Here is a 23,602-nt window from a genome sequence, read left to right as displayed (position 1 = left end):
AGTGCTGTATTTTACTTCTTTATTTCTTTTTTTCAACCAAAAATGCTTTGCTCTGATTAGGGGGTACTTGAGTTAAAAAAAAGTTCACAGGGGGTACGCCACTGAAAAAAGGTTGAGAACCACTGCCTTAGGCTGTCAATCACGCACACAAACTTGAATTATACAATAACATATGTATGTCATCCCTATTTCAAAAGACTCCGGCTTATTAGTGATTCCTAGAGCTCAAAAAAAGTCTGCGGGCTATAGAGCGTTTTCCGTTCGGGCTCCAGTACTCTGGAATGCCCTTTTTTTTTTTTTCAAACAAAGCTGCCGGTTGCTCTTGGTCACTCTACTACTGCGTGAGGGAAAACGGCCCACGTTTGACTTTTTCTTTACCAGTATACTATAATAAAAAAAGCAGTTCGAGATGCTACCTCAGTAGAAGCATTTAAGTCTCATCTTAAAACTCATCTGTATACTCTAGCCTTTAAATAGACCTCCTTTTTAGACCAGTTGATCTGCCGCTTCTTTTCTTTCTCCTATGTCCCCCCCCTCCCTTGTGGAGGGGGTCCGGTCCGATGACCATGGATGAAGTACTGACTGTCCAGAGTCGAGACCCAGGATGGACCGCTCGTCGGGACCCAGGATGGACCGCTCGCCTGTATCGGTTGGGGACATCTCTACGCTGCTGATCCGCTTGAGATGGTTTCCTGTGGACGGGACTCTCACTGCTGTCTTGGAGCCACTATGGATTGAACTTTCACAGTATCATGTTAGACCCGCTCGACATCCATTGCTTTCGGTCCCCTAGAGGGGGGGGGTTGCCCACATCTGAGGTCCTCTCCAAGGTTTCTCATAGTCAGCATTGTCACTGGCGTCCCACTGAATGTGAATTCTCCCTGCCCACTGGGTGTGAGTTTTCCTTGCCCTTTTGTGGGTTCTTCCGAGGATGTTGTAGTCGTAATGATTTGTGCAGTCCTTTGAGACATTTGTGATTTGGGGCTATATAAATAAACATTGATTGATTGATTGATTAAACAAAAATAAATTAAATAAATAATAATAATAAATTACCTTCAACTTATTGGCCAAGGCAAATAGCTGAAGGGTGGAAATCAAACCCATCAGACTGCACTTTATCATCAAACTTGAATTATAATGAAAATAGACGGTCGCGACAAACAAAGCAGGCTAAATAGCCTTACATTGTCGCCAATCGGAGATGCGCTTCACTTGAAAGCGACGCCAAATAATTAACACACAGTAGTATATCTCGAATAGAAAAAAAACACACTAAACAACGCAATTGCCTTAATTCCTTTGCATTGTAGTGCGCCCAAACAACATGTAACCATCAAAATTATTCAGCTGACCGAACTCAATATAGGTTAGACATGGGCTTATTTGGTATAGCCTACAGAAGGTAACGTAGACTAATTCGTTTAACATATCCAACCGTATGTCTACTTACTTTTTTTTTGTTAGCACTATGCAGGAATAAAATGGCATCTACAGTGCCAGGATTCAGGCGAGAGCGCCTGGCCTCTAAAATGCGCCTTGCTGCGCTGAAGGAGCGCTCACTTGCGGCACTTGTTGCAAAGAGTGCTGCTCGTTTTTGGTAGGTGGTTAACAACATTTAACTCTGTATATATATTTCCGAATTGGTTCAACCTCCACCCGGCCGAATCTATTTAAAATCTAATTTTTCGTCATGTCACCCGCCCGACCCGAGGTTTATCCGCAAACTACGCGGTTGTGTCCGCAAAACGCGCATCTCTAACCTGCACCTTCATCCAGAACCCAATAGGTTATTTTTTGAGGCAACTTTACAAAGTGTACTAAATATATAACTGTCAAGATCAGGGGTGCCCATTACGTCGATCGCGAGCTACCGGTCGATCGCGGAGGGTGTGTTAGTCGATCGCCAGCCAGGCATTTAAAAAATAGACCTAAAAATTAGCAATCATCAATCTTCACCAAGACGTCACTTGATTGACATTCACGACACCTGAGGGTCTTGTGAGATGACGCTGGCTGCTGCAAGCTCATTATTAAGAAAAAGTGATGGACATGAAGGCGAGAAACAATTTTTTATATCAACATATTTGTGCCGTACGTGCTGTCAAAACTCTAAAGACCGACTGCTCAGTTCCTATCTTCACAATAAAAGCGCTGCTTCCTCTTGCCTGCGCGAACAAAATAAGAGTCTCAGAAAGCTGGCGTGCACAAGCTACGGAGCTAAGTGACTTCTTGTAAAGTGTGTAAAAACGAGTATGGAAGCTGGACAAATAAGATGCCAAAAACCAACCACTTTCATGTGGTATTGGACAAAAAGGAGGACTTTTGTTCTCCATTTGAAAATGGCGACGTTATCCGCACTCCTGTCGGATTCCAATCAATGCAAGTCATCCGAATCAGGTAATACTCCAACTTATATTCTTGTATTCGTGAAAGAAAGGACTATATATGTGTTAAACATTATTGCATTATCATTAAAAAACTTTAATCTGTTAACAAAAACGTATGTTTCATAAATAAAAACATATAAATGATATGTATGAATGTAGATCCCCTCAATTTGGTCAATTGACAAGTAGCTCGCCTGCAGAAAAAGTGTGGGCACCCCTGACTTAATCGTTGCAAATGCATCTGCAGGTTATCCATACATCTCTGTGCCATGTCTGTCTTAGCATCGCCGGTCAAATGTGAAGACACTCTGGTACATTCAATGGGGGTCTGGCGGCAGATTTTTTGCCAGTGGTGCAACTTGAATCCCTCCCTGTTAGTGTTGTTACACCCTCCGACAACACACCGACGAGGCATGATGTCTCCAAGGTTCCAAAAAAATAGTCGAAAAAATGGAAAATAACAGAACCCTGTTCAAGATGCTAAACAAAGCCAATTATGGCCTTACACTTTTCAATTATACTGTGTATACGTGCCCCTTTATTTTTGTTTAGCTCCCCTTGTTAGTTCCTCTCGACACTTTTAAAATCCCACTGGGTTTACTCTTTCCTTGTATCTGGTTTCATGACAAGATCCAGGCTGGGCTCAGGGCCCAAAGGCTTTCACTGTGGATGTCACTGCTAAGGACTTTGCTAGCGTTGCAAAAAAACATCTCACACCTCCAACCCACTCCTTCGGTCTTAGACCCCCACAACTCCTGTCCCTCTGGCGGTCCCTGCACCCTGGGGCTGTCCTGTAACATGAGCACAGCTGTCCTCTCCAGCTAACACCCCTCCCGGCCAGCCTTATATATATCCGCCAGATTGTAGTCGCACCGCTTTGACATATTGGACGCTCCCTAATTAGACACTCGTCATCATATCCCATATTTCATATTTCAGGGCTGGATTTGTGGGCGGGGCATGTGTGAGCCGGGCGCCAGTGGTACAATATATGGCCTTATAAAGTAACATCTGCTTATGTCTTGCAAGTGTATTTAGTGTGTACACAGTCATTTTATCATGTATGTTTATCCTGTTGAGTCTTCAAAATGAGCATGTTTTCTGTCTTTTTGTATTGCAATTTCTATTACGCAAATTATAAAAAACTAATTTTAAACATTTTTTTTACTTGTCAGGTTTGGGCTGTCGGTGAGGATCGCAGCCTGTATTTCCGAATGGGTGTAACGCCTTCGGAACCAAGTGGGAATGGCTGGATCCCTGTTTCTGCCCAGTGGGGCAACAGCAAAGAAGCTGCCCCTCCCAGGTCTGTATGCATACTTATTGAATACATTGGATTTAGCTCGGTTGGTAGAGTGGCCTTTCCAGCAACTTGAGGGTTGCCGGTTCGATTCCCGTTGTGTCCTTGGGCAAGACACTTTACCCACCTGCTCCCAGTGCCACCCACACTGGTTTGAATGTAACTTAGATATTGGGTTTCACTATGTAAAGCGCTTTGAGTCACTAGAGAAAAAGCGCTATATAAATATAATTCACTTCACAATTCACATTATGGTAATGTTAATATGCAGTACTTTCGTTATTTTGTTATTGAGTCATTGTTTCCATTAAAGCCAGTTATACTCGGGGCTTGCTAATTCTGCTTAGCAACAAGTGTTTAATTATTCCATTGGCCTACGAGGCAATAATTATTGAGTTCTAGGAACTCTGCTCTGACATGTTTTCAGACACAGAAGAATATTTTGCTAAGTCCCACCGTCTGTATTGTGGTCCTGATGGCTTCCCACAGACTCGGTCGGCCTGCGGCGCCGGAAATTGCCTTAGAGCAGGCGTGCCCACACTTTTAGTGCAGGCGAGCTACTTTTCAATTGACCGAGTCGAAGGAATATACCTCATTCATATATATAATTTATATTTAATTATTTATGAAAGAGACGTTTTTGTTAACTTTGTTAAAGGTGTTTAATGATAGCACAAGCATTTTTAACACATATAGATTTATTTTGTCTCATGAAGACAAGAATATAAGTTGGTGTATTACCTGATTCTGATGACTTGCATTGTTTGGAATCAGACAGTATTGCTGATAACGTGCACATTTTCTCATGGAGGAGAAAAAATTCCTCCTGTCTGTCCAATACCACATGAAAGTCGTTAGTTTTTGGTGTCTTATTTGTCCAGCTCCCATACTTGTTTTTATACATTTTGCAAGAAATACATTGACGGCCAAATCCGTAGCTTGCTAACTTGTGCACGCTAGCTTTCTGAGACTCTTGTTAGCGCAGGCAGGATGAAGCGGGGCTTTTATTGTGAAGACAGCAACTGTGCAGTCTGTCTTCAGGGTTTCGACAGCAGGTACGGCGCGAGAGTGTTGAAATAAAAAGTGTTTCTCGCCCTCCTCTCGGTCACGTTTTCTTAATAAAGATCTGGCAGCAGCCAGCGTTATCTCACAAGCCGTGCCGTGAATGTCAATCAAGTGACGAAAGTGACTTCGTAGTAAAGATTGATGATCACAAATGTTTAGGTTTATTTTTTTAATGCTTGGTTTGCGATCGACTGACACACCCTCCATGATCGACCGGTAGCTCGCGATCGACGTAATGGGCATCCCTGCCTTAGAGGTATAGTTTAGACCAGTTCGCTCAGGCAGGAGACCTCCATTTTTTCGCAGGTTCCAATACCCAAACTTTGTTAGGACTTTTACTTCAAGTTTGATGTCTGCGCCAGGCCGGAAAAGTGACCTAAATTATCCAATCTCAAACGTGTCTATTTGTTTATCAGAATTTTTCTTCAGGGTGGAAAAAGTTACAAACGAGATATGTTGTCTCTCTAATAAAAGACTGTATGCCTTTTATAAATAAATGATAAATGGGTTGTACTTGTATAGCGCTTTTCTACATTCAAGGTACTCAAAGCGCTTTGACACTACTTCCACATTTACCCATTCACACACTGATGGAGGGAGCTGCCATGCAAGGCGCCAACCAGCACCCATCAGGAGCAAGGGTGAAGTGTCTTGCTCAGGACACAACGGACGTGACGAGGTTGGTTCTAGGTGGGATTTGAACCAGTGACCCTCGGTTAGCGCACGGCCACTCTCCCACTATATATAAGATACTTATACACTGCTGCTGGAATTTTAATTTTCCTGAAGGCACTCTCCTGAAGGAATCAATAAAGTACTATCTATCTATCTATCTATCTATCTATCTATCTATCTATCTATCTATCTATCTATCTATCTATCTATCTATCTATCTATAATAACTTTGCAGTATCATTTATCATTGAGACCTAATGGCCAGTTAGTATGCAGTACTACATACCACAGCTAGGTTATTTCTGTCTTTAAAATAAACACTATGGGCTAAATCTAACTGTGGAAGGGGCCGTGGTCTGCGGGCCTGCCGCGGAGCAGGGTGTGTAAGGAGTAGCGGCAGGTGAGTAGATTGCCTAGTTGGGGCTTGTTATCTAATCACCGGTCGCAACAACGGAGAGCAAGAGAGACCAAAACTGAAAAGTCGAGTGCGGTTGCCGCAGAGTGAACTCAATAAAAGCATTATTGTAACCAGAATACCGGGGCTCTCGTGCCAGTGTGTGGTGGTCAGGGGAACCCACGGCAGAGCACTGCCACACTAACTAATCAGACTGTTGAATCCAGCCTAAATCCTGTTATGAAATTATAAAAATCGAATTTATTTTCTGACCATATGTTTGTACTTTGTTATTGCCTTCAGTAACCAGCCGACAGAAGCCTCCCAAAGCTCCGTAATGAGCTGCACTGACTCCGGTTCAGAGCGAGGCCCGACTGAGCCCCCAAACAGCACCCCAGTCCTGGAGGCGGCGGACCCCTCAGTGGTACCCTTAGGGGGATCTGACACAGCCCCTCAACAAAGAGAGGACACTCCCGCAGCTCCCAAATCTCTCATCCCTGCGAGCGACAGCTTCATTAACAGTCTCGTGTCCGACCGCGACAAAACATCTACACCCCAACAGACCATCGAACCTCAGGAGGAAGGGGGTCGGTTCTCCCCAGCACAGATCCTCATGATTCCCGACGCTGTAGGACCCATCACACCTTGGAGTAATGTAGACCTGGAAGGGGCAGAGGCGTCCAGAAGCACACACACCGCAGCAGGGGCTTGCTCAGGCAATGGCACTGCTGCTTACGGACTGGGTCTGGATGGCTCGCACGGGATTGGGGAGGACAACGGTCCTGTTTGGGCTTGGATCTCTGGAGGAGGCTGCAGTGTGGACGCTTCCTCTCAAATCAGCTGGCTCAGCGCTACAGGTACAATCAGTTGGCTTTTTTTTATTTGTGCAAAGCAGAACATTTCCTGCCTAAGTCAGAGTGAGATCATTATCATATGACCATGTAATGTACACTACATTGCCAAAAGTATTTGGCCACCCATCCAATTGATGAGAATCAGGTGTCCTAATCACTTGGCCTGCCCACAGGTGTATAAAATCATGCACTTAGGCATAGAGACTGATTCTACAAACATTTGTGACAGAATGGGCTGCTCTCAAGAGCCCAGTGATTTCCAGCGTGGAACTGTCATAGAATGCCACCTGTGCAACAAATCAAGTCGTGAAATTTCCTCGCTGCAAAATATTCCAAAGTCAACTGTTGGCTTTATTATAAGAAAATGGAAGAGTTTGGGAACAACAGCAACTCAGCGACCAAGTGAAGCGCATAGTGCAAAGACTTACTGCACAGTCAGTTGCTACAGAGCTCAAAATTTCATGTGACCTTCCAATTAGCCCACGTACAGTACGCAGAGAGCTTCATGAAATGGGTTTCCATGGCCGAGCAGCTGCATCTAAGCCATACGTGACTGCAGTGGTGTAAAGCACGTCGCCACTAGACTAGAGCAAGGCCGACGCCTTCACTGGAGTGATGAATCACGCTTTTCCATCTGGCAATCTGATGGACAAGTCTGGGTTTGGAGGATGCCCAGGTACATTTCAGACTGCATTGTGAAATTTGGTGGTGGAGGAATTATGGTGTGGGGTTGTTTTTCAGGAGTTGGGCTTGGCCCCTTAGTTCCAGTGAAAGTAACTTTGAATTCTCCAGGATACCAAAACATTTTTGGACATATGCTCCCAACCTTGTGGGAACAGTTTGGAGCCGGCCTTCTTCCTCTTCCAACATGACTGTGCACCAGTGCACAAAGCAAGGTCCATAAATACATAGATGACAGAGTCTGGTGTGGATGAACTTGACTGGCCTGCACCTGAACCCGATAGAACACCTTTGGGATGAATTAGAACGGAGACCGAGAGCCAGGCCTTCTCCACCAACATCAGTGTGTGACCTCACCAATGCGCTTTTGGAAGAATGGTAGAAAATTCCAATAAACACACTTTGCAGCCTTCCCAGACGAGTTGAAGCTGTAATAGCTGCAAAAGGTGCACCCACATAACATTGAACCCTATGAGTTAGAAATGGGATGGCACTTCATGTTCGTATGTGAGTCAAGGCAGGTGGCTAAATACTTTTGGCAATTCAGTGTATGTCCACTTCTTTATGTTGTCATTAGCATAAGTGCACCGTGGTCTTTATGGTTGTCTGCACATCTGTCTGACTGCTTGTATGTGTGTTTGTGCATGTGTCAGGTCCTTTGGTCAGCTCTTTGTCACTGACCCCAGTGCAGTCTTCAGCATGGAGCGAGCAGGAGCACAAAGATGATATCGGCAAGAAACTTCTAGAAAGGAGCAACGTAAGCGTTTGTTTTAATTTTAGTTTTTTATCCCCCACACTCTTATCTTACCTGTATGTATGTGGTGCGCCTGTAACAGTCCATATGGGTGCGTAAAGGCACACTTCGCTGGTGGAGAGACTGGAAACCTCAGCGCTGGTTGGATGTGGGCGTGGCTTTGGAGCAGTCCACCAAATCGGATGGGAAGAAGGACAGCATCTTTTTTGTATACTACACGCAATACGATGAGAAAAAGGTTGGTGTTTTTTTTTGTACATTTTGGTCGAAATTAGCCTTAAGTCTCGACGTTGTTATTCTCGATGTTATCTTCCAGTACCTTCACGTCTTCGTCAATGAAGTGACAGCTCTAGTTCCGGTGATACGGGACTGCCACTATGCTTTTGCCGTGTATACCGGCCAGAGGAGCAGACAGAGGTGTCCCCTCCTCCTGGCAGCTCTCACCGAACAGGACATGAATGACTGGGTAACCACTGCAGAGACACTTTTAAGTCAGCAATCCTTGCCTCTATGGCAGCAAATAAACGATGTTTCAAATATCAACCCTTGGGACGAGAAATGACAACATCGTAGGACAGGAGTAGGGAACCTGTGGCTCTTTTGATAACTGCATCTGGCTCTCAGATAAATCTTAGCTGACATTGCTTAACACAGTAAGAAATGAATAATTCCGCTGGTAATCACAGTGCTAAAAATATTATTCAAAATATAAAACAATCTCATGCATTTGAATCCATTCATCCGTTTCTATTGCACCTGTTCAAGAAGTTTCATTAATGGTCAAAAGTGTTTTATTTATTATTGGTTAGCTTCAGAATAACAATGTTATTAAAAAGAATAAGAGATGCACGCATTATTTTGTTGTAATCAGGGAAAGTCCAAATAAAAGAGGAGGCATAGAGTTCTCTTGTCAGAGCATAGGGACGACACTGTACAAGAGTACAGGTCCACACGTTTCTCCTCATTGAGCTAAATTGAATCCAGTCTCTGTTTAATTCCTTGCTTCTTGTCTGTTTAGTAAATGTCATCAGTGTTTGAACCTTACAGTTGTATTCAGTGTTAAAAATATTATATGGCTCTCATGGAAATACATTTTAAGATATTTGGCTTTCATGGCTCTCTCAGCCAAAAAGGTTCCCGACCCCTGTCGTAGGAGGATAAGATTTTTTGATTTAGATTTTTATTAAGGATCCCCATTTGTTGGTTGCCACAACACTAGTCTTCTTGGCGTCCACAAACTCAATACAATTACAAGTAAAAGCATATAATTTTAACTACACAATACAGAAAAAAAATAAAAGCATCAATAAGAAAACGAGCAAACGATTTACAGTCACAGAATAATAATTACCATATAAATATAACTACGCAATACAAAACCAAATAAAATTATCAACAAGCAAACTCATTTAAAAACTCAGATAGAATATGACTTTCCTTTTAAAAAGCTGTTTACTTTCAATGCTGGTGAGAATTCGAGGCAGGTTATTCCAGAGCAATACGGATCTATATATAAAAGATTTCCGCAAAGCATTCTTCCTGAGACGAGGGAGTACAAAATGCAAAATGATAAGCTAACTGCAAATGAGCCATTCTCTATTACAGTGGTTCTTAACCTTTTGTCGGTGAACATTTTTTTAATTCAAGTACCCCCTAATCAGAGCAAAGCATTTTTGGTTGAAAAAAAGAGATAAAGAAGTCAAATACAGCATCAGTTTCTGATTCATTAAATTGTATAACAGTGCAAAATATTGCTCATTTGTGGTGGTCTTTCTTGAACAATTTGGAAAAAAACATAAAAATAACTAAAAACTTGTTGAAAAACAAACAAGTGATTCAATTATAAATAAAGATTTCTACACACAGAAGTAATCATCAACTTAAAGTGCCCTCTTTGGGGATTGTAATAGAGATCCATCTGGATTCATGAACTTCATTCTAAACATTTCTTCACAAAAAAGAAATCTTTAACATCAATATTTATGAAAAAAAAAATCTAGCTGTCAACACTGAATATTGCATTGTTGCATTTTTTTGCACAGTTTATGAACTTCCATTCATATTTTGTTGAAGTATTATTCAATAAATATATTTATAAAGGATTTTTGAATTGTTGCTATTTTTAGAATATTATTGAAAAATATCACGTACACCTTGGCATACCTTCAAGTACCCCCTGGGGTACACGTGCCCCCATTTGAGAACCACTGCTCTATTAGATGCAATGGTTTTCCATATTGGGACCATGATTTATGTCCTAACTTGTTCACCGGTTCTAATATGGAAGGCACGTTTCCTTGTTGATGTCTCAAGAAGGGCAGAAATACAAGAACACACGCAACACAAATAGATAGTCTGTATCTAATTATTTAACCCACTTTGGCCCCTGAATCAATAAGTTTGGGGACCCCTGAGTTAGCATGTCATGATGTTGACTTGTATTGTTGTTTCTGCTGTGTAGTTGACTCTGTTGTCTGACTGTTGCTGTGAGTGTCGAGGGATTACTGCTCCCCCGTCCAGACATGCTTTGTGGTCCACGACGTCGAAAGGGGACATTTTTGTCCACGAGCCGTCCTTCTCCCTGGAGGCTGCCACGCACACACTGACATGTGACCTCATGTGAGACTCATTTATGGCTTTTTTTCCCCCTTGTGTGGATTCCACCTAACTTGCTAACCAACACCTTGTGAAAAGTCTGGCTTCTAACATGCTAATGCTCGCTGCTTCCGCTGTGTGGTGCTGCAGGTTCTGGCGCCAGGTCCCTGGTCACCTGCGCTGTGTAGAGTCTAACAGTCTGGGGCTGGTGTGGGGCATCGGGTGGGATGGCACTGCCTGGGTGTACGGTGGGCGTTGCGGGCAACAGGCCACCCCGGGTAAAAATGCTCTCCTCCCTGTGGACGTTTTCACTCATTATACCCACATTTCCCTAGCGAATGTCCGAGAGATACATATGATAATACACTGAGAGTTGTCCCTAGTGTTGCCTACAAATGTATAAACTACTACTTGTATAAGGGGTGTCAAACGTACAAGCAGGTTTTATCCGGCCTGCGGGGAGAGTTTACCAAGTATAAAAATTAACCTGAAATTTTTGAATGAAAGAAACACCTGTTCTAAATGTGTCCACTAGATGTCGCAATAGTAATTCTTTGTATCTTTGTAAATTCCGCTACATTTGTACAAAATAATCCACATGATGTTAGTACATTAGTCGAGGAAAATGATCAAACTACATAAACAACAGACTGTAATTTGATTTTGATATCATTTCTTTATCTTGATAAATTGAAAACACCAATGAGTTGAGAGATACATAATTTATTCAGAAAATATAAATGACAAATAAAGATAGAATACTAACCGCAACATGTAGGTGTAAAACAAATACCATTATGATTTGTACAATTTCAGAATGTGCTTGTTCTATTTTTAAACAAAGAAAACAATCTGAAGTTGCCTTTATTTTTAAGTTATCGTGCCATGATTTTTACCAGTCCAGCCCACTTGGCAGTAGATTTTCCTCAATGCGGCCCCTGAGCTAAAATGAGTTTGACACCCCGACTTATATCATAGCATATTGTTATATGAATACCTCTTTGTGAAGGCATAACTCTTGTATTGGCTCCTGTGTACTTAATATTAATGCTGCTGATATGAATAATAATCTACAGCACGATTATCAAACTCAAGTCCCTCCACATTGTTTTATGTGGGCCGCAAAAGCCTGAAAATAATCATCTTTCTTACTTCACGTATTCGATCTTTCAATTTTAACATAATTGCATAAAATGCATGCAATTGCAAATCTTTTTAACTTTAAATCCGGGCATCCCTCGTTTATTACTGTTAATTGGTTGCGGACATGACTGTGATAAATACATGTCTACAAAATAGGCATTAAATATTTTCATTGCTAGTGCATAACAACTGTTAACTACCTTCTAAGTATGTTTTTCAAATTAACGAGAGCCATTTAGAGATAAAATAACACTCTTTAGTCACTTTTACGCTCTTTTAGTCCAATATAATAATGCCGCTGAGGCTGAGCCAATCAGTGGCCATGATACTGGAGTGTGTTCTGATTGGTTTGTTCTCCTATAGTGGCCAACACTACTGTATTATTGGTATATTTAATTAATTTGGCTATTTTTAGGTTTATTTTAGGACCTCAAAAATGATAGATGTGGTAAAGCTGTGGTAATTTGGCTATTTTTAGGTTTCATTTAGGACCTCAAAAATGATAGATGTGGTGAAGCTGCAGCATTTGACCCCCGATATTTTACATTATTATTTAATCATGCAACTAGCATGTATTCCAAACTTTTGTTTTTGTTCAAATAAAAATAAATGCTTAAGTATCTTCTTGCCACCCTGACTATCACCCTGACTTATTACTTCAAAGCAAGGTGTCAATTTGTATGAAAAAAATTAAATGATCTAATGCGTTGTCAATTGTGTAATATTATTAATAGTATTAATAAAGATAATTAAAGACATAAATACATCTAATACGGCTTCACGGTGGCAGAGGGGTTAGTGCGTCTGCCTCACAATACGAAGGTCCTGCAGTCCTGGGTTCAAATCCAGGCTCGGGATCTTTCTGTGTGGAGTTTGCATGTTCTCCCCGTGAATGCGTGGGTTCCCTCCGGGTACTCCGGCTTCCTCCCACTTCCAAAGACATGCACCTGGGGATAGGTTGATTGGCAACACTAAATTGGCCCTAGTGTGTGAATGTTGTCTGTCTATCTGTGTTGGCCCTGCGATGAGGTGGCGACTTGTCCAGGGTGTACCCCGCCTTCCGCCCGATTGTAGCTGAGATAGGCGCCAGCGCCCCCCGCGACCCCGAAAGGGAATAAGCAGTAGAAAATGGATGGATGGATGGATACATCTAATACATTAATAATTATTAAAATTAAAACAAATACATCTAATAAATTATTGATCATTAATAAAATTAATGAAGACATAAATAAATCTAATAAATTAACAATTATATTCATATACTATATATTGACTTACAACAGCCCTCTGGGGTTTGGCCCTTAATGAAGTAAAGTTTGACACCCCGACCTACAGGATCATTATTCAAAAAAAATGTAATAACCACTGCACTAATAAAATATGAGTTGGTGGTTTTGATAAAAGCTGTTTGCAATGTGTGTGTTTATTTATGTGTGTTTGTGCTGTGGTAGATGCAGATGCAGGTGACGTGCACCAGCAGACTGACGCCAGGAGCGTGCACGTGTATGAGAATCAAAGATGGAACCCCGTGACAGGCTACACAGACAAGTAAGACAACAACCATCTTCAATGTGATATGAAAATATGTAACGTGATATGCCTTTTTTTTTTTTTTTTCTCCAGAAGACTTCCCACTGACCGCCCCATGTGGAGTGACGAGAGTGGACTGAGGGAGTGCACCAAAGGCAACACACACCCACCCTCGCCTCAGTGGTCCTGGGTAAGTGCATTTGGGGCAGGAAGTGCAAGGCAATGTTTTTCTTTCATATTTATTTTGCAGTTAATACAGAGTATATTCAAGCAGGTTTTGTTTCGGTCCTGCTGGCCATGCAAACTGTGACGGGTAAAGGACGTTTTTTAGCTCAGTTGGTAGAGTGGCCGTGCCAGCAACTTGAGGGATGCAGGTTCGATTCCCGCTTCCGCCATCCTAGTCACTGCCGTTGTGTCCTTGGGCAAGACACTTTACCCACCTGCTCCCAGTGCCACCCACACTGGTTTAAATGTAACTTAGATATTGGGTTTCACTATGTAAAGTGCTTTGAGTCACTCGAGAAAAGCGCTATATAAATATAATTCACTTTTCTATAGCCCATGGCAGGAGGCATTTTTGTCAAAGGGACATCATTTTTCTCGGCAATATGTAACAAAATAAATAATATGACATCATCTGAATTATAATACATACATAAATAAATACATAGAATACAAAGTACTTTATTGATCCCTGGGGGAAATTCCGCACCACAGTTCGCTCACAATAAACAATAATAATAATAAATAATATATGACATATATATGTAGAATATATAAATATATTCTACATTTATTCTACATTTAAGTGCAGTCTAGAAGTAACATATGCATTATACCAGGGGCGCTCACCCTTTTTCTGCAGGCGAGCTACTTTTCAATTGACCAAGTCGAGGAGATCTACCTCATTCCTATTTATAATTTATATTTATTTATTTATGAAAGAGACATTTTTGTTAACAAGTTAATGGTGTTTAATGATAATACAAGCATGTTTAACACACATAGATTCCTTTCTTTCATGAAGACAAGAATATAAGTTGGTGTATTACCTGATTCTGATGACTTGCATTGATTGGAATTAGACAGTGGTGCTGATAACGTCCGCATTTTCAAATGGAGGAAAAAAAAAAGTCCTCCTTTCTGTACAATACCACATGAAAGTGGTTGGATTTGCATACTTGCATACTCGTTTTTAAACACGTTGTTATGAGAGTAGCATATGTGTGTGGCCCTTTAATGTCTGGCAGCAGGTGAGTGACGTCAGTGAGTGTGCGGGTGGGCAAGCAAGTGAGAAAGCGGTCGCTGAGGGCGGGGGAGAAATACCTTGGCATCAATCTCCGTAGCTTGCTAGCTTGTGCACGCTAGCTTTCTGAGACTCTTATTTTGTTAGCACAGGCAGGATGAAACAGGTCTTTTATGGTGAAGACAGGAACTGTGCAGTCGGTCTTTAGAGTTTTGACAGTAGGTACGGAGTCTCTAGAAATAAAATGTGTTTCTCTGCGTCCGCCCTGTTAGTGATTTTTTTCTTAAATATGAGCTCGCAGCAGCCAGCGTCATCTCACAAGATCCTCGGGTGCCGAGAATGTCAAACAACTGACGAAAGTGAAGTCTTGGTATGATTGATGATTGCTCATTTTTATGTCTATTTTTTTAATGCCTGGCTTGAGATCGACTGACACACCCTCCGAGATCGACCAGTCGATCGCGATCGACGTAATGGGCACCCCTGCATTATACAGTCTGATGGCTGTCTGTATGAAGGACCTCCTGTACATTTTGGGAGTCTGAGCCTTCCACTGAACGTGCTCATTCTCTCCGCAAGGTCCGAGTGTAGTGGGTGGGAGGTGTTGTCCATAAGGGCTAGGAGTTTTGCTACACCACCATAGAGTCCAGCTCCGCTACCACCACGTCACTGGCCTAGGAAAACAATGTTACCATTCGCCCTGACTGGGATTTGAACTCATAACTCATTTACTATGCAACCACTCATTGTGTATGCCTATGAAATCTGCCTAGCAACAAATGGCCATTATTTTCCATTAGCCTGTGACTGTATGGAGGGCGAAATAGGACATCCATCCATCCATCCATTTTCTACCGCTTATTGCCTTTCGGGGTCGCGGGGGGCGCTGGCGCCTATCTCAGCTACAATCGGGCGGAAGGCAGGGTACACCCTGGACAAGTCGCCACCTCATCACAGGGCCAACACAGGACAAAATAAAATAAATAAATACATCTTTAAATTATGTCATTAATTAAACAAATCATTAAATCAAACATAAAAAATAGAAATCAATAATTAAAGAGTGAAACAATTAAATCATGAAATGAAATAAAAAAATATAATAACTAGGAGTGTAGGAAAAAATCGATTCCTTTTTGAATCGCGATTCTCATCTTGTGCGATTCAGAATCGATTCTCATTTTTAAAAAATCAATTTTTTTTATATTTTTAAATTATTTTTTAATCAATACTAACAAAACAATACACAGCAATACCATAACAATGCAATCCAAAACCAAAGCTGAGCCAGCAACACTCAGAACTGCAATAAACAGAGCAATTGAGAGGAGACACAAACACGGCACAGAACAAACCAAAAGTAGTGAAACGAAAATGAATATTAACAACAGTATCAATATTAGTTATAATTTCAGCATAGCAGTGATTAAAAAATCCCTCATTGACATTATCATTAGACATTTATAAAAATTATAAAAAGAACAATAGTGTCACATGCATCGCATCTCATAAGCTTGACAACACAGTGTCCAATATTTTCACAAAGATAAAAAAAAGTCATATTTTTGGTTCGTTTGATAGTTAAAACAAATTTACATTATTGCAATCAGTTGATAAAATATTGTCCTTTACAATTATTAAAGCTTTTTACAAAAATCTACTACTCTGCTTGCATGTCAGCAGACTGGGTTGGATCCTGCTGAAATCTATGTATTGAATGAATAGAGATTCCTTTTAAATCGGTAAAAAATCGTTTTTGAATCGAGAATCGTGTTGAATTGAAAAAAAAATCTATTTTGAATCGAATTGTGACCCCAAGAATCGGTATTGAATCGAATCGTGGGACACCCAAAGATTCGCAGCCCTAATAATATGTACTGTATGTATTTAACTCAAACTATAACCAATTTTATTTATTATGTATATATTGAATTAATTGTATCCGATTGGGACCTCCATATTTAGGAACTCTGTCTAGCAACAAATGTCCATGTGCATTCATTGTCCAATGGGGCAGTTACGACTTACGACATCTGCCTAGCAACAAGAATTATTGTTCAATGACCTTCTATTGGGTCTTATGTAAGGAGGGCTAAATGTGACATTACATACATCTTCAAATAATTACTTAAATGTGTAATTAATCAAATAATTAAATAGTTACTTAAATGTGTCATTATTTAATTAAATATTTCAATAAAAAAGAAATAATTATATTCTGAAACAAATTAAATAATGCAATCAATAATTAAATCAAACAATCAAATATAATTTTACATTAAATTAAAAACTGATGTATTTTACCCAAATTATATCTTACTGAATGACTCATTTCAGTAATTATTTAGGGATGTCTTTATTTAATTAATTATATCTGATTTGGTTCTCCATGCCTATGAACCAACCCTGCCTAGCAACAGTGCCCATTTTTGTGGAGCAGTTACAGTATGTCTCCGTTCTGACATCTGCATAGCAACATTATTTATTGGTGTTGAGACAACTAAAAGTGGACGTAAATATGTAATTGTCCTGTGTGGCAGTTATGAGTGAACCCAATGAAGTCTGCCTGGCAACAACATATTTTCTTCTAATTGGCGTAGGGGGCAATTATAATGGAGTCTTCTAAATCAGTGATCCCCAACCTTTTTTGGACCATGGACCGATTTATTGTAGGCATTATTTTCAGGGACCGGCTTTCCAATACAGCAAACATAAATGCATGAAAAATACAACTTGCTAACACTGAATTAGTGGGAGCCTTGGACTTCATTCTTTGCAATACGATGCAGATGGAAATTAACCTTTGGCTCCAATCTTTAACATTTATATTTTATGTATTCATTACTGTGTGTTGCATCATGTCACAAAGTTATAACAAATAGCAACTTCCTATGAGGAGTTTTATTGTACATCTATAAACAAGCTTATTTGTGTGTTTAGTGCAGGGGTCAGCAACCCAAAATATTGAAAGAACCATTTTGTACCAAAAATACAAAAAAAAAAATCTGTCTGGAGCCGCAAACATTTTTAAGTCTTATATAAGTGTTATAATGAAGGCAACACATTATGTAAGTGTCTATATTAGCTATGACATTTGTGATTTGGGGCTATATAAATAAACATTGATTGATTGATTGGCTATGTTAGCCTACTATCAAAATTACTTTAGAAAGTCTAATATAAGTTTTATAATAAAGGCAACACATAATGTAAGTGTCCATATTAGCTATGTTAGCCTACTATCAAAATGACTTTAAAAGTCTTGTATAAGTGTTATAATGAAGGCAACACATGATGTAAGTGTCTATATTAGCTATGTCAGCCTACTTTTAAAATTAATTTAGAAAGTCTTATATAAGTTTTATAATAAAGGAAACACATGATGTGTCTATATTAGCTATGTTAGCCTACTATCAAAATTACTTTAGAAAGTCTAATATAAGTTTTATAATTAAGGCAACACATGATGTAATTGTCCATATTAGCTATGATAGCCTACTATCAAAATGACTTTAAAAGTCTTGTATAAGTGTTATAATGAAGGCAACACATGATGTGTCTATATTGACTATATTAGCCTACTATCCAAATGACTTTAAAAGTCTTATATAAGTGTTATAATGAAGACAACACATGATGTAAGTGTCCATATTAGCTATGGTAGCCTACTATCAAAATCACTTTAGAAAGTCTTATATAAGTTTTATAATAAAGGCAACGCGTGATGTAAGTGTCTATATTAGCTATGTCAGCCTACTATCAAAATGACTTTAAAAGTCTTAAATAAGTGTTATAATGAAGGCAACACATAATTAAGTGTCTATATTAGCCTACTATCCAAATGACTTTAAAAGTCTTATATAAGTGTTATAATGAAGACAACACATGATGTAAGTGTCCATATTAGCTATGTTAGCCTACTATCAAAATCACTTTAGAAAGTCTTATATAAGTTTTATAATAAAGGCAACACATGATGTAAGTGTCTATATTAGCTACATTATATTATATACCAAAGGATAACGTAAATCTTCATTGACAGAAATGTTGAAATGTTACATTTATTGTACATATTTTTGCAACATTGAAAATCATTAGTAAAACGAAGGCTTCTCACAGGATGAGATAACTTCTGAAAATTACTTGCTGAGAAAGGCCAAAGGTATATATGTGTGTGTCCAAGTTTAAGGGGCTGTCTTCTTCTAATGGATTTATTACAATCTTTGCATGCTGGGTAACTGTGCAGAGGTCTGGAACAACATGGCACACAAACAACTATCGGCCAATATTACATACAGATAATGTGTGAGACATGCAAATCTAAATTAAATACACAGAGGACATAAGTAAAGGGAATTAAATGAGCTGAAATATACCTACAAACGAGGCATAATGCTGCAATATGTACATACAGCTAGCCTATGTAGCGTGTTAGCATCGATTAGCCTGCTGTCATGCCGTGACCAAATATGCCTGATTAGTACTCCCAACAAGTCAATTGGGACTTGTTGCAATTATGCTGTGCATTCACGCACAGCATAAAAAGTTTGGTGGACAAAATGAGACGAAGGAATGGCATTAAACACGTCTTTCTGTTGCAACATCAGAGAAAGTTGTACATGTGGGGCGGCACAGCTCGGTTGGTAGAGTGGCCCTGCCAGCAACTTGAGGGTTGCAGGTTCGATTCCCGCTTCCGCCATCCTAGTCACTGCCGTTGTGTCCTTGGGCAAGATACTTTACCCACCTGCTCCCAGTGCCACCCACAGTGGTTTAAATGTAACTTAGATATTGGGTTTCACTATGTAAAGTGCTTTGAGTCACTAGAGAAAAGCGCTATATAAATATACTTCACTAATGTAAATAAACTACGATGAGTTCAAGAATCGCTGAAATTAGTAGGACAAAATGGTGCTTGCCAGATACTCTCATCGGTGAAGCATGTTTAATATAAACAGTGGGATTTCTAAAAAATTAGGAAGGTTTGTGGCATGTTTGTTCTCCTAAAGAAAATATATAAAAACTACAAATAATTTGTTCTCCTTTTTCCATTTTCACACATCTCTGAAAGAGATCCATGGAGCCCCTAGGGCGGTGCTAGGGAGCCACATGCGGCTCTAGAGCCGCGCCTTGCTGACCCCCCCCCCCCCCCCCCCCCCCACCCCGGTCTAGTGGGACAGGTGAAAATTAAGTCGGAAAAAACCGCAGTCAATTATGAATTATTTAAAGTTTCTCTGCGGCCCAGTAGCAAATGCGTCACAGACGGGTGGTTGGGGACCGCTGCTGTAAAAGGTGCACCACCTCCCTGTGTCCCAGGTGTCAGAGTGGGCCGTGGACCAGACTGTGCCAGGAGGGACGGATAAAGAAGGATGGCAGTACGCTGCAGACTTTCCCACGTAAGTTTTTTTGTTTTTGCCATGTTTGTCTTTGTTTTTATTCCTTTTTTTTGTTCGATTGTGTTGACATTGGGACATCAAATCCAGCATGTTCTCTACCTGATTATGTACGGTTTCTGCTTTTTAGAACATTCCACGGACACAAAACCATGAAGGACTTTGTACGACGTAGACGATGGTCAAGGTAACCACACACACACACACACACACACGCACACACATTCCTGTATTTGTTACCTTTTTGAGACCTCTGAATAATGCCTACCTCTTTAGGACCAGCCTTTCTAGATATATCCATTTGTATTTACAACATTAATGATATTTACAAATATAAAAACGCTTGTTGTGAAAAATGAGTTGGAATTTCACAAAAAAAGGTCACAATTTCACAAGAAAAACTTATAATATCGGCAGTATTGTAATAAAAGTTGTAATTTTACTCTACGCAAGTCAAAATTCTATAAGAAAAACTGAACATTTGTGCAATGTTATGATAAAAGTTGGAATTTTACACAAAAAGGTCACAATTTCACAAGAAAAACTTAGAATATCGGCAGTATTATAATAAAGGTTGTAATTTTACTCAACACAAGTCAAAATTCTACAAGAAAAACTGAACATTTGTGCAATGTTATGATAAAAGTTGGAATTTTACACAAAAAGGTCACAATTTCACAAGAAAAACTTAGAATATTGGCAGTATTATAATAAAGGTTGTAATTTTACTCAACGCAAGTCAAAATTCTATAAGAAAAACTGAACATTTGTGCAATGTTATGATAAAAGTTGGAATTTTACACAAAAAGGTCACAATTTCACAAGAAAAACTTAGAATATCGGCAGTATTATAATAAAGGTTGTAATTTTACTCAACACAAGTCAAAATTCTACAAGAAAAACTGAACATTTGTGCAATGTTATGATAAAATTTGACAAGAAAAACTGAACATTTGTGCAATGTTATGATAAAAGTTGGATTTTTACACAAAAAGGTCACAATTTCACAAGAAAAACTTAGAATATTGGCAGTATTATAATAAAGGTTGTAATTTTACTCAACACAAGTCAAAATTCTACAAGAAAAACTGAACATTTGTGCAATGTTATGATAAAATTTGACAAGAAAAACTGAACATTTGTGCAATGTTATGATAAAAGTTGGAATTTTACACAAAAAGGTCACAATTTCACAAGAAAAACTTAGAATATCGGCAGTATTATAATAAAGGTTGTAATTTTACTCAACACAAGTCAAAATTCTACAAGAAAAACTGAAGATTTGTGCAATGTTATGATAAAATTTCACAAGAAAAACTGAACATTTGTGCAATGTTATGATAAAAGTTGGAATTTTACACAAAAAGGTCACAATTTCACAAGAAAAACTTAGAATATTGGCAGTATTATAATAAAGGTTGTAATTTTACTCAACGCAAGTCAAAATTCTATAAGAAAAACTGAACATTTGTGCAATGTTATGATAAAAGTTGGAATTTTACACAAAAAGGTCACAATTTCACAAGAAAAACTTAGAATATCGGCAGTATTATAATAAAGGTTGTAATTTTACTCAACACAAGTCAAAATTCTACAAGAAAAACTGAAGATTTGTGCAATGTTATGATAAAATTTGACAAGAAAAACTGAACATTTGTGCAATGTTATGATAAAATTTGACAAGAAAAACTGAACATTTGTGCAATGTTATGATAAAATTTGACAAGAAAAACTGAACATTTGTGCAATGTTATGATAAAAGTTTGAATTTCACTCCATGACAGTCGCAGTTTTACAAGAAAAGCTTAACATTTTGGCAATTATCTGAAAATAGTTGCAATTTTACTATACAAAAGTCACAATTTTTATAAGGAAACTTAAGAATTTGGGCATTAATAATAGTCTGAATTTTACTTGGCAAAAATTCTGACAGAAGTCCTAATTTTACTCCAAATATGTCACTATTTTACAAGAACAACCAAAAAATTTGGCAATATTGTGATAAAAGTTAGAATTTTATATGACAAATGTCACCATTTTGCATTAGAAAGTAATCAGTTCACATCAAAAGTTATACTTTTGCAAGAAAATATTGCAGTATTGCAGAAACCGAAAGAATGAGAAATTGTTCCCACTTTTATCTGAAAAAAGTCGACACATTGTGAGAAAAATAATCCTTTTAGCAATTTTTTTTATTATTGTTTAGTTTTTTGTTTGTAATCTATTTTAAATCTTCATTATTTACTGCAAGTAATACAGTATGTCTCTCTCTATATATATATATATATTCTTTTTAATACATCTTGGCCAAATGGGTTGCATTTCAATGTCTTACATACACTTGTTATTTCATATGTTGACCAAAGGGGGAGCACTTTTAAAAGCGACACACAGTCAAATTAAAAAAATCCCTCCTTTTTGGGACCACCCTCTTTTTGATACATTTCACCACCAGAGGTGCAAATGAGACATTCTCTATTAGATGCAATGGTTTATTGCATTGTATTGGGACCATGATTTATGTCCTGAGTTGTTCACACCTCCTCATATGGAAGGTACTTTTCCTTGTTGATGTCTCAAGAAGAGTAGAAATACAAGAACACAAATTCCTGTATTTGTTACCTTCTTAAGACCTCTGAATAATGCCTACCTCTTCAGGACCCACCTTTCTAGATATATAAATTAGTATTTACAACATTAATGATATATACAAATATAAAAACGCTTGTTGTGAAAAATGAGTTGGAATTTCACAAAAAATGGCTACAATTTCACAAGAAAAACTTAGAATATTGGCAGTATTATAATAAAGGTTGTAATTTTACTCAGCGCAAGTCAAAATTTGACAAGAAAAACTGAACATTTGTGCAATGTTATGATAAAAGTTGGAATTTTACTCTGACAGTCACAGTTTTTCAAGAAAAGCTGAAAATTTTGGCAATTATATGAAAAGAGTTCCAATTTTACTATACAAAAGTCACAATTTTTTTAAGAAAACTTTAAAATTTGGGGAATAATATAATAATAATCGGAATTTTACTTGGCAAAATTATGACAAAAGTCACAATTTTACTCATAAAATGTCACAATTTACAAAAACAACCAAAAAATTGACAATATTGTGATAAAAGTCAGAATTTTATATGACAAATATCAACATTTTGCATTAGAAAGTAATCATTTCACAAAAAAAGTAATACTCTTACAAGAAAATATTGCAGTATTACAGAAACCGAAAGAATATGAGAAATTGTTCCAAATTTTATCGTAAAAAAGTTGCCACATTGTGAGAAAAAAAATCCTTTTAGTCATTTTTTTATTTAGGGACCGATGTCTCTTTGGGACAGAGGACCCTATTGAATTTCTAAGGTTCTATTATTATTATTATTCTTTATTATTATACCGCCGCCTCTTTGCGCAGTAATTTGACCCCCTTAACATGCTTTAAAACTCACCAAATTCAACACACACATCAGGACTGGCGAAAATTGCAATCTAATCAAAAAACCAAACCCCAAAACTCAAAATTGCGCTCTAGCGCCCCCTAGGAAAAAAACACAGACAAAACTGTCTGTAACTTCCAGT

The 23,602-nt window shown here is 38.7% G+C and overlaps 1 protein-coding gene across 2 annotated transcripts in view; it reads left to right on the top strand.

The window, feature by feature from the left end:
• tecpr1b (tectonin beta-propeller repeat containing 1b) overlaps positions 1–23,602 on the top strand; it is a 64,611-nt gene that overhangs the window by 19,056 nt on the left and 21,953 nt on the right. For both annotated transcript variants that reach the window (XR_009803930.1, XM_061885100.1), the window contains exons 10-20: positions 3,566–3,693; positions 6,125–6,678; positions 8,010–8,113; positions 8,193–8,348; positions 8,427–8,576; positions 10,572–10,729; positions 10,856–10,983; positions 13,303–13,399; positions 13,475–13,571; positions 19,941–20,020; positions 20,148–20,204. Coding sequence is in view for 1 of the 2 variants with exons in the window: in XM_061885100.1 (XP_061741084.1) it covers positions 3,566–3,693; positions 6,125–6,678; positions 8,010–8,113; positions 8,193–8,348; positions 8,427–8,576; positions 10,572–10,729; positions 10,856–10,983; positions 13,303–13,399; positions 13,475–13,571; positions 19,941–20,020; positions 20,148–20,204 (1,709 nt within the window). In the remaining variant the exon portion in view is untranslated. The remainder of the gene's footprint in view (positions 1–3,565; positions 3,694–6,124; positions 6,679–8,009; positions 8,114–8,192; positions 8,349–8,426; positions 8,577–10,571; positions 10,730–10,855; positions 10,984–13,302; positions 13,400–13,474; positions 13,572–19,940; positions 20,021–20,147; positions 20,205–23,602) is intronic.

This window comes from Nerophis ophidion, linkage group LG23 (assembly GCF_033978795.1).
Source record: "Nerophis ophidion isolate RoL-2023_Sa linkage group LG23, RoL_Noph_v1.0, whole genome shotgun sequence".
In the NCBI taxonomy this organism is placed as follows: domain Eukaryota; kingdom Metazoa; phylum Chordata; class Actinopteri; order Syngnathiformes; family Syngnathidae; genus Nerophis; species Nerophis ophidion.
This window is presented reverse-complemented; position numbering and strand designations above follow the sequence as displayed.